The 11,523-nt window shown below is 51.5% G+C and overlaps 3 protein-coding genes across 3 annotated transcripts; all 3 read right to left on the reverse strand.

The window, feature by feature from the left end:
- Window positions 1-137: 137 nt before the first annotated feature.
- MYCFIDRAFT_49771 (uncharacterized protein) lies at window positions 138-2,249 on the reverse strand. Its single transcript, XM_007930638.1, has 3 exons — window positions 1,896-2,249; window positions 1,723-1,844; window positions 138-1,673 (listed from the first exon to the last, which is right to left on the reverse strand). Exons 1-3 carry the CDS (start codon window positions 2,179-2,181, stop codon window positions 927-929), a joined length of 1,155 nt encoding a protein of 384 aa, XP_007928829.1. The 5' UTR covers window positions 2,182-2,249; the 3' UTR covers window positions 138-926.
- Window positions 2,250-8,273: 6,024 nt separating this feature from the next.
- MYCFIDRAFT_211961 (uncharacterized protein) lies at window positions 8,274-9,311 on the reverse strand. The gene is made up of 2 exons (XM_007930957.1): window positions 8,827-9,311; window positions 8,274-8,772 (listed from the first exon to the last, which is right to left on the reverse strand). The coding sequence occupies exons 1-2, from the start codon at window positions 9,223-9,225 to the stop codon at window positions 8,416-8,418; spliced, it is 756 nt and encodes a 251-aa protein (XP_007929148.1). The 5' UTR covers window positions 9,226-9,311; the 3' UTR covers window positions 8,274-8,415.
- A 26-nt stretch (window positions 9,312-9,337) lies between these two features.
- Window positions 9,338-10,605, reverse strand: MYCFIDRAFT_49772 (uncharacterized protein). Its single transcript, XM_007930639.1, has 3 exons — window positions 10,399-10,605; window positions 9,989-10,343; window positions 9,338-9,936 (listed from the first exon to the last, which is right to left on the reverse strand). Exons 1-3 carry the CDS (start codon window positions 10,451-10,453, stop codon window positions 9,480-9,482), a joined length of 867 nt encoding a protein of 288 aa, XP_007928830.1. The 5' UTR covers window positions 10,454-10,605; the 3' UTR covers window positions 9,338-9,479.
- Window positions 10,606-11,523: the final 918 nt, after the last annotated feature.

Below are 11,523 nucleotides of genomic sequence, written 5' to 3' on the forward strand. Positions count from 1 at the left end.
AGGTTGCCCGCAAAAGTTACCGTCCGAGCTTGCCCGATTCGCCAACCGAGGCATTGGACGAACGGATACGAACGAGCATGTATATATGGACAATACCATAACGATGAGTGTGATGGTCATCTTTCATACGAGTACTACTACATTGCTTCAACAACAATGTTCCTCAACCTGTTGCCAATCGAATGTCCTCCACTTCCAGAAGAGCTATGGCTCGAGATCCTCCATCACACTTCGTCCGAAGATCTTTGGCTGTCAGTTCGGCATGTGAATAAGCGATTCCAAGCTCTAGCCGAAGATGTTGTGCAATCACAAACGATACCAAATTTCACGATATGTCTGAATTACACACTTGGCTCGGGTACACACTATCGCTGGTATGATGTTCGAGCCCGCGTCACACTTGGCTTCAGTTCCATCTGCAAGCACAATCCACAGTATGCTCTCTTCGACAAGATCACAATCCTGCCAGAATCTTGTCATGAACGTGCTTGGGAGAAGTGGAACCAGATCTCGGCCGGGGGCTTGGGAAACGAGGTGGAATGGGGAATTCGGCTGGGCGCTGATGGAGAGTTGAAGACTGTCAGAATGCCGAAGCTGGTTACGTCCAGCAAAGGAGCTTGGTGCGACTGGAGGGAGCTGCTGGATGCGTATTTCCGACCTTCGTGCCACGCTGATCCGTTAAAGAGGATGCAATGGCTGAGTCAGTGACATGAAGATTTCTCTTAATTTGAGCTTGTGGTGGTACGGCTAATGGAAGGCCGCGGGATATCTGCAGTGTGGGTCAGAAGTGGCAACTGACTGTTGCATTGCCGTACTTATGATTGATGCTTGTATCACATCTTCGACCTGGCGATTCAAGCTTTCATGCACTTTGCGTGCAGCATAGTCTATCTACAGCTTTTCTTGCAACTTAAGGGCCTGGATAATCAAGATTGCGAAGCAAGAAGCTCGGCATGGCTATCGATTGCGCCTTCTGGGAGAGTGGCGCATTTGTCCTTGAACAGCTTCTCGGCTTGTTGCCAAACACGTGCGTTCTTCCAGTCGTTCAATTGAAGCAAGCTGGGCAGCAGCGCGGAGCTGAAAGCTTCGGAAGCTTCTCGCGGCAGTAAGGATGGGAGATGGTCGATACTGATTACGCTCAACGGAAGATCATTGGCCTCAGCGGAGAGCTTGACAGGCACCGTTGGCTTGTCGAAAGTCGTGTTGATGTCGTAGATTGGGATAGGATTGTTTGGGTTCGTGGTATCGCAGGATACATCACAGACCACAGACAGTTTGCGGTTTGGCGATGCGAGAGATGCCTGGTCGATGAAGGGCGGGATCTTGGCCGACAAGTAGATGCAGTTGACAAACACGTCAGACTCGATGATCTCCTGGTATGGTCCTGGTTTGGCACTTGTTTCTGGAAGATCCCACTTTAGAATGTCTTCCACGCCAGCCTTGACACAGAGGTCAACGGCACCACGACCGCATCTGCCGAGTCCGCCAATAACGAGCACTCTTGGGAGGCAACCGCCCTTGGCCTTGCCAGCTTCGATGGCCTTCTTGACATCGGAAATAAGGAGACCTTCGTTTTCGTATGGTGTCACTCCCGGAAGAGGGCTGTCCTTGCCGTGCACGAGCTGGTGAGACCAGGCCATGAGAGCAAGTGCGGCACCAGCAAATCCGGCATGCTGGTCGTTATTAGCATTTGAGGTCCACAAGTTGAAATTTCAGTCATACGTAGCCAAATGCAGCGACTCTTCGTCCTTGCTCATCTTCCAAGAATTCAAGGTCAAGTAATGTGCCTCTGCCGTTTGGAAATCTACTGAGAACCTTGTCCCAGCCACCTTGTCCTTTGTAGCCTGGACATCGTTAGCAGATTTGCAACGAAATCAGATCCGGCTTCGATATACAGTGAGCAAATTGCACATGAACATGCTTCAAAGGAAAGTCCTCCTCGGGGAGTTCCTTCAAGCCAATGACAATGTGCTCCTTCGGTGCCTCTGTCCACGATCCAGTAGGCACTAGCTTAGCACCAGTGCCTTCATACTCGGAGTCTGCGAATATGCTGAGCTGCGATCGTTCGACGTGGACTTCATAGCCAGCTTCGACAAGTTTCTTTGCGATTGTCGGTGTGACTGCCGAGCGATGCTCTAATGGCTTGGTCTCTGCTCTGAAATGAAGGACTGTAGGCGACATTGTGAGACACTGATCTTGTACGATTATAGTCGACGCGGAATATGAGTCTTTTTTAAGTGTTGACCTTCGGAGTACTCGGCGTACAGGCAATATACACACCGCTCGCACATTCAATGGCAGATGTGTCATGGCATTTTTTTGGCCAAGACCCACTCTCGGTTTCTGCGGGCCGACGCGCAAAGTCAATTCATCCTTGCTCTGTTGAACTCCTTCTGATCACCGCTGCCATCCCATCCTGCGAGACAACATCACCTTCCGGCATTGACTTCTACAACAAGGCACACTACGGAGTCTCCTGGCACAATTAGACAAGCACACTACTGTCCAGCTTGCGAACACCCAAACGAAAAAAGTCATTCCGATACTGTTGTGCTAAAAGTTTGGATCCACAATCTTTTTGCATAGCTATGCCCGGTGGCTTACTCTGGCGAACAAGTCGCAGGACGGAGTTCAGTATACGCATCCTGTCACTGTAGAGCATTATCTTCCAAATCTGTCGCACATCCTCTGCGCCATGCGCGAAGCAGGGTATGGACAAGCTGATAGCTAGATGTCGTCGAGCAAGATACGCTGCTCCAACAAGGATAGTCCAGTCTCAAGCTTGCATTTGTAAGGGAAGTCCAATATTAGTCATTTTTTCGAAAGGCAGTGAATGCGGCCATCCAATACAAGGAGGGATCATTACCCTTTCCAACTTGGGAGCATTTCAGTGGTCGACACTTCTGCTTCAGATCCGTCCGTAATCTTCATAGTCGGTCTCCGCTTATACAACAAGAGAGCTGAGCATCATGTCTCATCGCGAGGCTGCGCACATTTTCACGACAGGAATGGCGAGAAGAATCTGTCAAGTTGTCCTGCTACCAGCACTGCCGAACCCAAAGGCCTGCTCGCGCAGGACCAACGGCATCAACACAGCATCTCTATGCGAATCACAAGACCCATCGCATTCTTCCACTTTAGAGCCTTGCGCGTCTGCTTTCGACTTTTTCAAATAGCGGATAGGTTTTAACGTCTTCTCTCTAGAGCTGACATGTCTGACATATCTGATATCATGATCCTCCATCCCAGGATCACCAGACCTTCTTCTCCAGTTCCTCTCAGTATTTGACACTCTCGGCCTCCAAGTATGACCATATATTGCTTTCTGTTCCCATTCCGTCCTAAATCTCAGGATATCGCAGTCACTCGCACGAGTCATGGCTGCATCACGATCCCAGGTCGTCTCCGCCTCAACTCCATTCTCTTTCTTGGCTTCTACAATGCTTTCTAGGCCGAGTTGAGCTTCGAGCTCTTCTACGAATCTGGGACGAGACGCGATCTCAAAGCCGGCCATGGAAATGTGTATACGTGGTGGAGCTACATGCTGGTCGAGCAAGTGCTGGAACGCAAGTGCATCGATGCCTCGAAGCCGGGACCAGCATTGATGGCATCTGCTATACGAGGCTTGTAGTATCGGTCGAAGTACGCCGTGGATACGTCTAGAGGACCAGAGATGAACGCGATCGGGTTGAGATCGCTTGGCGTGGGCACTTGCTCCGTATTGTTCGTTTCGCTAGCCAAGTCTTCGGCTTCTGTTGAAGCCATCATCGTCTGTGTGACTCTCAATGTAAAAATCAGTGCCTACGGATGTTCTCATCCGTCCGGGAGGACGGGAAGGGATGTTTCAGGCCGCAGAAATGGCAAGTAGAGCATGTCTTTGCAGACCATAGGCACCTACATAGCTATGTTGTGTGAACATTGCAATTCTGCATCAGGGACTGTGCACTGATCGCATCTTGCACGAGACCGCACTCACAGGCGGGTGTGAAGATAGAGGAAGTTCTGCCTGAAGCTTTGGGCAGCGCCAAGATGCAGGAACGGCTAAATCTGACCCGACCAACAAGGCCGCAGGGCGGCCCCAAATCCTTCTACTTCACTTGTCTGCTTTGGTGCTGAACCAACACCTTCTTTTGCTGGCGGAACTGGGTTGGCGGCCGCGGTCGATTTTGCCACCTGTTGACTGAGCCCGGCGAATGCACCTGACCCTCATGACTGCAGGAAATGCCTAGCCAATCGCTTGTCCGATATACTGACTTCAGACACCGCATGAAATGAGAAGTGACTCAATGCTGCGCAAATTGAAAGATCCTGTTTTGTGCGAGTGATCGCAAGATGTCTATCTGATGATGCCGAACACAGCGTTCCCTCACCAATTCTCATTCCATGTGAGTAAAACCGGCCGATGAGCCACCTGCCAGGTTCCAGCGCTTGGTCTAGCTTGTCTGCCAATTCCAACTCCGTCGCAATGCAATATGAATCTCAATGAAAAAGACGAAAGTTCCTCCATCTATGCTGCTGAACACCGTCCCTTGCTATGCATGTAAATCGATTTTGACAGCGAAGCCACCAATCTGCCATCTAAGACCCCCAAAAAGTATTCTATCCCAGTAAATAAATTCAATGCGGAAAAGCGTAGAAGTCGTTGTGTAGTCGTAGCGAGTGCCTTGATCAGCGAGTAAGATGCTATTGTTGGTTGGCGGAGTCAGGCCGCCTGCGAAGCGAGTGTGGCACAGACATAGGCATCTCAGCTGCCTAGATATATGAGTTGTTGCAGTGGCCTGGAAGAGTCACCGGTGACATTTCAGGCGACGAGGTGAGGTCTAGTATATAGAGCAGAGGAGGGTGGACGCTCAACGCCCCCAGCAGACCAGCCGTCCCTCTCATTGTCGGTCATGACCTAATGACGGGAAGGGGGAGGGTCTCTCGGCTGGGGCTTTTTGGGACCTTGAGCAACACGGCAGCAGCGACGGCTGGGCGGGGGATCGCGAGGTTGAGGCTTTCCTGCCTGTCTAGCAGCCCGGCCTAGAGGAGCCACGGTGAAATTGTAGCCGTTTGGGGGCTCTCGAGACTGCGGTGCGTGAGCAAGCATGAAACTGGGAGGAGGATCTCTTGGCTGAGGATCGTAGACGTTGATGTATCGGCCGTTGGGAGAGCCTCTGGGTTGGATCCTCATGCCTGGAAGTGGTGTTGATTATCTGGTGTTGTGTGGTTGTTGGCTGTTAAGGTTGCTGTGCCGGTGACTTGGTGAGGCGTTGATGTGTTGGTCTTTATGTTCTTCTTGTGTTGTGGTTGATTGATGATGAAGGAACAGTTGATCAAGTGAACACAGCAGAAGATATTATACTTTCCTCGACGCATGAGAGCAAGTACGATTGGACCTACAGAAGTTTCTGCCTCAGAGGCAGTGTAGCCTGTGACTCCGATGAGCGGCCTCATAGGGAGTAGGCTTAGCATGCGGTCACTGGAAGGCATAAAGGAAAGCCTCCCTCAGGTAGTGGGTCTGACATCTGTCACCCCTTGTGGAGCGTTCAATCGTCTCGTGCAACAAGACGACATTGTCTTGTTCGATTTGTTGGTGTCAACGTGGCGATGACTATGCTCGGAAGCTACCAGACTAGGCGGAAAGGGATGTGTAGGTGAAGGAACGCGTGCTGGGCAGGCTGCAGACGGCCAGTTAGCAATGGGCCGGTAAGGCATGGGGGAAGGTACGGACAGAGTTCCGATTCCAGCGAATGGTGCTGATCCGGTCAATGCAGTCACAGACGCGACTGTGAGTGAACTGGCGGCCAGCCAGACGGCCTCTCAGGCACCACAAGGCCATGCATGGGAGAAGGCGGCTGGCCCTCGGGCTACGGCAGCTTCCGCGCCTGCAGTCATTGCGCCTGCATGAAAAACAGGTGACTCCGTGCGCTTGAGATTGTAGCAGCGCTCACGTGCTGTGGAAGAAGAAGAGACTGGAGACGCATGCTGCGCTGCGCTGCGCTGCGCACGCTGAAAGCAGTGCTGCTCTTGGTGACTTCACTCCGGTGAAGGATGCGGTCAAAGCTCGGCGCACGGGCCCCGGCTCGGCAAAGGAACCGAAGATCGAGCTGAACCCCAAAGCCCCGCCCTCTTCCTTCACAACAACACCCACTTGACATCGACATGCGCTGCAGGTACACCGTCTACTGGGCCAAAAGAAAGCCACACTCGATGCCAGATGGCGCAACACGAAGATCTACTTCTGGCATTGATGTTCGCACAGCGCTTCCGCATGAGACAAAACTCTTCTGCTTCCAATCCTGCACTGCCTAGCACTGCACTGCATGGCGCGGCGCTTTGGGGGCTGAAATAGACTCCAAAAATGGCGGGCCTACAATTGGAAACGCCCATGAGGCCTGTTATTTCGTATCAAAAGACGCATGATTGGCTCTAGATGTGTTTCGACAGCCTTACAGCCACCCGACGTTGCCTCCGCGTGGTCAAGGCGCGATATGGCTGCCCTGCCCTGCCCTGCCCTGCCCTCTTGGGTTGGAAACACCTGCTCATACACCGCGCTGCCGGTACTCGGCCGTATAATGCAGACACAAAGGGCTGGTAATGAATGTCCCGATCCTGTGGCACAGGGATTGTGGCCTAGCTGGATCCTCCGACAAAATCATGGCCTAAGACGCAACGGATGAGGGCCAATTCAAATAGCCCGCCCGGACGGAAACTATTTATGGTATCCATCTTTGATAGCTTTCAAGCCCAGCGCTCCATGAGACAATGGTCGCATACACAAAACCTGACATTCTCTTGCGATTCGTCACCCATCTCGCGCGGTACCCGGGAAACCAGCGAGGACACTTTGAGATGTCACGATCGCTACTAGGATAAAATCCTCAAAATTCCTCACAAATCCTTCGGCATGGTTACAAGGGACTGGCACATGCTGCATTGCTCATCGCTACATCAAGTGACACGACAAGCCGCCTTCAGCTCGGGAACAGCTTCCACGCCAAGCCGATGCCAAATTCAAAATCTGCATGCCTGCGAATTAGCCCTTCAGTCGCAAAGGCCGCCCACTACCAGCTCATGCTGCGAAAATGCCAGTAGCTGCCACTGATCTGGCACATACCTTATGCATGCGATCCATCGATCCATTATGATTCATTCTGCGTCATGGCCCGGGCCGTGCTGATCCACCGTAACACGTGAATCGCCTTGTGAGGCTGAAGGCTGCAAACGCACGGCGGGTACATGCGAGAGGTGCATCGGAGCGCCCACGAATGTGTCCCTCACATGTCATGTCGGAACGACCGCCTCTTGCGGCCTCAGGATATTGTGCATAAGTAACGAGACGCTCCAGTGGTTACTCATTTGATGAGTGCTATCTGCCTTCATGAAATCAGTACACATGCAGATGCAAATGGTCTACGTAGACCTGCAAGCTGTACGCTGGCGTATTATGCCAGGAATCCTTCGTCAGGTCTTTGATACTCCCTCAGGACGTAACCTTGAGTCGAGGGCCTCTTAGTCACTCAAGAAGCGATGGCAGTTCTCGGCGTATGTATCAGAGTGACTGCCGATAGTGCTTAGTGGCAGAAATGATTCGATTAAGCTATCTGGTAACGCCAACAATTGAAGCTACCACGAGAGCCGAGAGCTCTTCACGCAAGCTTACCGAGCCTGCTGCTATACTATCTTCTCCTGATGACGCGACGTAAGTAGCGGGGCAATGATCATGTCAATACTCTCTCAAGAGGCGGTGCAACAAGATGATGACTTGAAGCTGGGTAGGCTTCCGGGTTCCGAGCTGTGGTCTCATGTCAGTTCAATTTCACGAGACGATGGAGGCGATAACGAATCTAATCCTGCATCTCGCGACTTCATATGCCACCATTTCATACGCCCGTAACGCCAGCTCGAGAGTTTCTGTCTCTACCTCTAGTGATTCGAGGTGACTGTGCCCAACCCTTGGACCACTTCTCCATGTCTGGTCCTTTGGAGTTGACTGGATGGAAGTATATTGTGAAGGCTCGCCTTTGTTCCGTCTCCCACACTGAACCTTCTCAATTTCTCTCTCCTTCGATGCCGATGCCAGCTCGGAGCATGCTTTGTTTTGAAGAGAGTCTCAGAAAGCGCAAAGGCGCGACGCCTGGGAGTTTCGTGAGGGTAGGTAGTAGGCTCCATAAGACCTGCTCCAGTCTCCCCGTGTCAGTCACCTGGCACATTCGAACAGTCGTCATGACAGTGGACTTACTCTGGGAAGCAGAATTTTACAGAATTGCCGCAAAATTAGCACTACAAGACTTTCAACATGGTTTAATCTTCCGATGTCCAATTCTCCTTAACCCTTCGCTGCTCTCTCTACATCTCAATGTTGTTCATCTGGAAACGCCATCTATCATTCAAGCACTGCATGTAGGTACGCGGTTGATGGAAGTAAACCCATCAAACTACACCATAACTCGTGCACCTTAAAGCCAAGTCCACACCTAACTTTGGATACTTCCTCATCAAGCTCAGCATCGACTCCTCCGGAATGGCCGATTTGACCTCCAGTGGCAACTCACTCCAAACTTTAACAACACTTTTTTGAAGCTCGCGAAACGGATGCTGATAAATGAAATCAATTGCATCGACGAGATCGGAGACGTGCGGCTGCGACACGACGTAGGCACGCATTGCTTGTTGTCCTAGCTGAGCAGGTCCTTGAAGTTGTGGGTTCCACACAAACATGTTGCCAGCCTTGGTGGCCACGTCTTCGAAATACTCGGCCGCTCGGATTTTGAGGCTGGGGACTTGGTACTGTTGCGCGGTCAGCTGCATCTGTAGGGCTTTCAGGATAATAGGGAGGTGTACCTTGTCTGCTGTCGCCCAGACGTACGCATGAGCCTTCAGCCTTCCGAGTCCGCGATCATTCTCGGCGGTGTCAGCCCACTCTGGCAACGCGTAGTGAAGATTGTAGAAGTAGTGAACCATGATCTCGATTGCTTCTTCCCAGTCGTCTTGCAGATCAATCCGTCCTGTCTGACCTTCTTGGAATTGCTTGTTGAAAACGGGCGTGAAGTATGAGGAGCTGAGCTTGACGATGATTGTGTGAACTTTGTATTCGCGGCCATTGCTTTTGCACCCAATCGTGAAGTCGGAGGATGTTTCGTCTCTCGCCAGCTCTCGAAGGCTGTTGCTAAAGTTCCCTGGAATGAGCTTGGAAGAGTAAGCTGCCTCAGGTGGAGGTGTCGCAGCCTGGATGTATGCCATTGCGATAGGATTTGCAACTGATAATCTTATGGACGATGGCGATTCAGCTGGTTGGATGTGTTCAAGTAAAAATCTGAGCAAACAAGAAAGCACACTGTCAAAGACAGCAGCTGGAAAATAAAAGATCATCTCGCATAGAGTAGCATTATCTAGTCATTATACATTTTGCTTTGAGGCCATGCTCATTGTACTGTATCCAATCTGTGCACATCGCTAAACGCCTCGCATAAGCCACAAATCACGTCGACCTTCTTTTAAAAGTTCTGTGACGGGGCCACATTCTGTCTGCCATTTGTTCCGTTCATTGCTGCGGTGCTTCCATCGCTTCCGTATCCACCGCTTGTGTACACTGGTCCTCCCAGCTGGTTTCCATTCGCCTCCGTGTTCATCGCCATTTCATCATCCTTTCTCTTGACAGGCGGGAGATAGCGATCGTTCTTGTTCTTGGTCTGCGTCGCTGGGAGGAAATCGATGATGAAACTCCATTGATAGAAGATGTAGATGAGAGAGATGACCCATTCGATAACTGCGGCGCGGTTGTAGTGGCCTTGGTTGCCTAAAACACCAAAGGCGATCGCAAGACCCAGTTCCACGAAGATGAACGCAAGCTTGATCCAGAAAGAATGGGCAAGGATTCGCTGGTCTCTGTAGTGGATTCCGAGGCGTTGGTACTCAGCGCAGATGAATATGGCGGATATTATGTAGCCAGCGCTGCGCAAGATGTTAGCGAACTGCCCAAAGTAAGCAATTAGTCCCATCTCACATGAAAACTACCAACATCGCATCGTGCACATGTGGATACCTTCTGGTATCGAAGATGGTAAGCAGAATGAGACCTGCAGCACCGACGATGGCAGCAAGCGTAGCGCAGACGCTCAAAATCTTTTCCGTCAGGTTGTAATTCTGCGTCAGACGTCCGCGGTGTCGCAACCATCTCTCTGCGATGAACACCAGATCGAATGCCACAACACTGACTGCACTTCCAGCAATGAATAGCGGCTTTCCCCAGTTTGTGGCACCAATGTCGGAGATGTACGCAATGCGTTGGCCGGCGTTGAACGAAACGTAGTGCGGACTACCAATAGCCAGCCATCTTCCCAGCATGGCCAGGAGAGTGCCTAGAACTGGTTAGGAAGAGGACAAGATGGGGGTCTTTGTCTTTGTGCTACACACCCAGCCACACGCATCCTGAGAAGAGAGGAATGAACCAGTATGATATGCCCAACATTTTGCCTGCTTCTTTCTGCCGCTCTCCACAAGTAAGAATCGTTTGTGCGCCAGATGCGAGGTGTCGTCAAGAAATGTTCCGAACTGGGATGTGCCTAGCAACGACGATATCCTTGGTATGTATGCGAACTCAGCGGTCGCACTCGGGAATCTTCAGACAACACACTGGCCACCGGCTCCAGTAGAGGAAACAGGCGCGGCTGTGGCAGTGTCGCGCGGAGCAGACGCGCAGAGCAGACACAGCGGGAAGAGAATGCGCATAATAATAAGGCATGTTGTCGTGGCGGCATCCATCAACCTAGAATAGTCGCCGCGCCCAAACGTCATAGGGCCATAGGAAATTGACGCTGCCAAACAGAGTTTGTGATCAAGGCGTGATCGTCTCGGATTCCCGCGGCTTGTTGCTGCCTCAGCAGTGCCTTCTCTTGCTATAGGAGCACCATCCGAGAGATTGGCGTATGTCAGCACTGCGCCGACGCGTTTGGGCTTGTCCTGATGATCGCTTTGGTCCGGCCGGAGAGAGAGGCTTGCAAATACATACTGTACTCTATTGCAGGCACAGGCATTTGTGCGGACCGCAGAGCCTCAAAGGTAGTTCGGGGACCGGTGCAGAGTCCAGACGCGTGGAAAGGCGGCAACATGGACAATTGGGCGTTCACTGGGCAAGACTTGTATCCAACATTGAGAAAGCTTTTTGCTTGTTCTCTGCCTACAGACCATTGTCTGGGAATGCTCCCCTGGTCACTTCAAGTCCGATTGATCTAAGAAGGAGCTACCACTGTACATCTTCATTGCCAATGGCTTCGATATAGCCATAGCGACTACAGGTGCCGCACCTTACTCTACCCTTTCTGCTCAGTCCTGCTGTGCTTCCACTCCCTGGAAAAAACCCCCAATTCGCGAAGATGGTGAGCAGACTAATATTGGGAGGGGGATAAACTCTACTTACTTTCTCATCGCTTGTGGGCACAAATCCTCTGCTCGCTTCATCGTGAGTGGACTGTACGCCAAAGCAAGCAGTGCTACACAGGCGATGTAATCGAGTGTTGTTCTGTAACAGCTGTTGATCAA

The sequence above is a fragment of the Pseudocercospora fijiensis genome (assembly GCF_000340215.1).
Source record: "Pseudocercospora fijiensis CIRAD86 unplaced genomic scaffold MYCFIscaffold_7, whole genome shotgun sequence".
In the NCBI taxonomy this organism is placed as follows: Eukaryota; Fungi; Ascomycota; class Dothideomycetes; order Mycosphaerellales; family Mycosphaerellaceae; genus Pseudocercospora; species Pseudocercospora fijiensis.

Coding starts and splice junctions, on each gene's coding strand:
- MYCFIDRAFT_49771 (XM_007930638.1), bottom strand. CDS start 2,181: ATGTCGCCTACAGTCCTTCATTTCAGAGCAGAGACCAAGCCATTAGAG. Junction 1,845..1,895: donor TCATGTGCAATTTGCTCACT/GTATATCGAAGC, acceptor AACGATGTCCAG/GCTACAAAGGACAAGGTGGC. Junction 1,674..1,722: donor GAGTCGCTGCATTTGGCTAC/GTATGACTGAAA, acceptor AATAACGACCAG/CATGCCGGATTTGCTGGTGC.
- MYCFIDRAFT_211961 (XM_007930957.1), bottom strand. CDS start 9,225: ATGGCATACATCCAGGCTGCGACACCTCCACCTGAGGCAGCTTACTCT. Junction 8,773..8,826: donor TCTGGGCGACAGCAGACAAG/GTACACCTCCCT, acceptor ACCGCGCAACAG/TACCAAGTCCCCAGCCTCAA.
- MYCFIDRAFT_49772 (XM_007930639.1), bottom strand. CDS start 10,453: ATGTTGGGCATATCATACTGGTTCATTCCTCTCTTCTCAGGATGCGTG. Junction 10,344..10,398: donor CTCAGGATGCGTGTGGCTGG/GTGTGTAGCACA, acceptor AACCAGTTCTAG/GCACTCTCCTGGCCATGCTG. Junction 9,937..9,988: donor GCGATGTTGGTAGTTTTCAT/GTGAGATGGGAC, acceptor CATCTTGCGCAG/CGCTGGCTACATAATATCCG.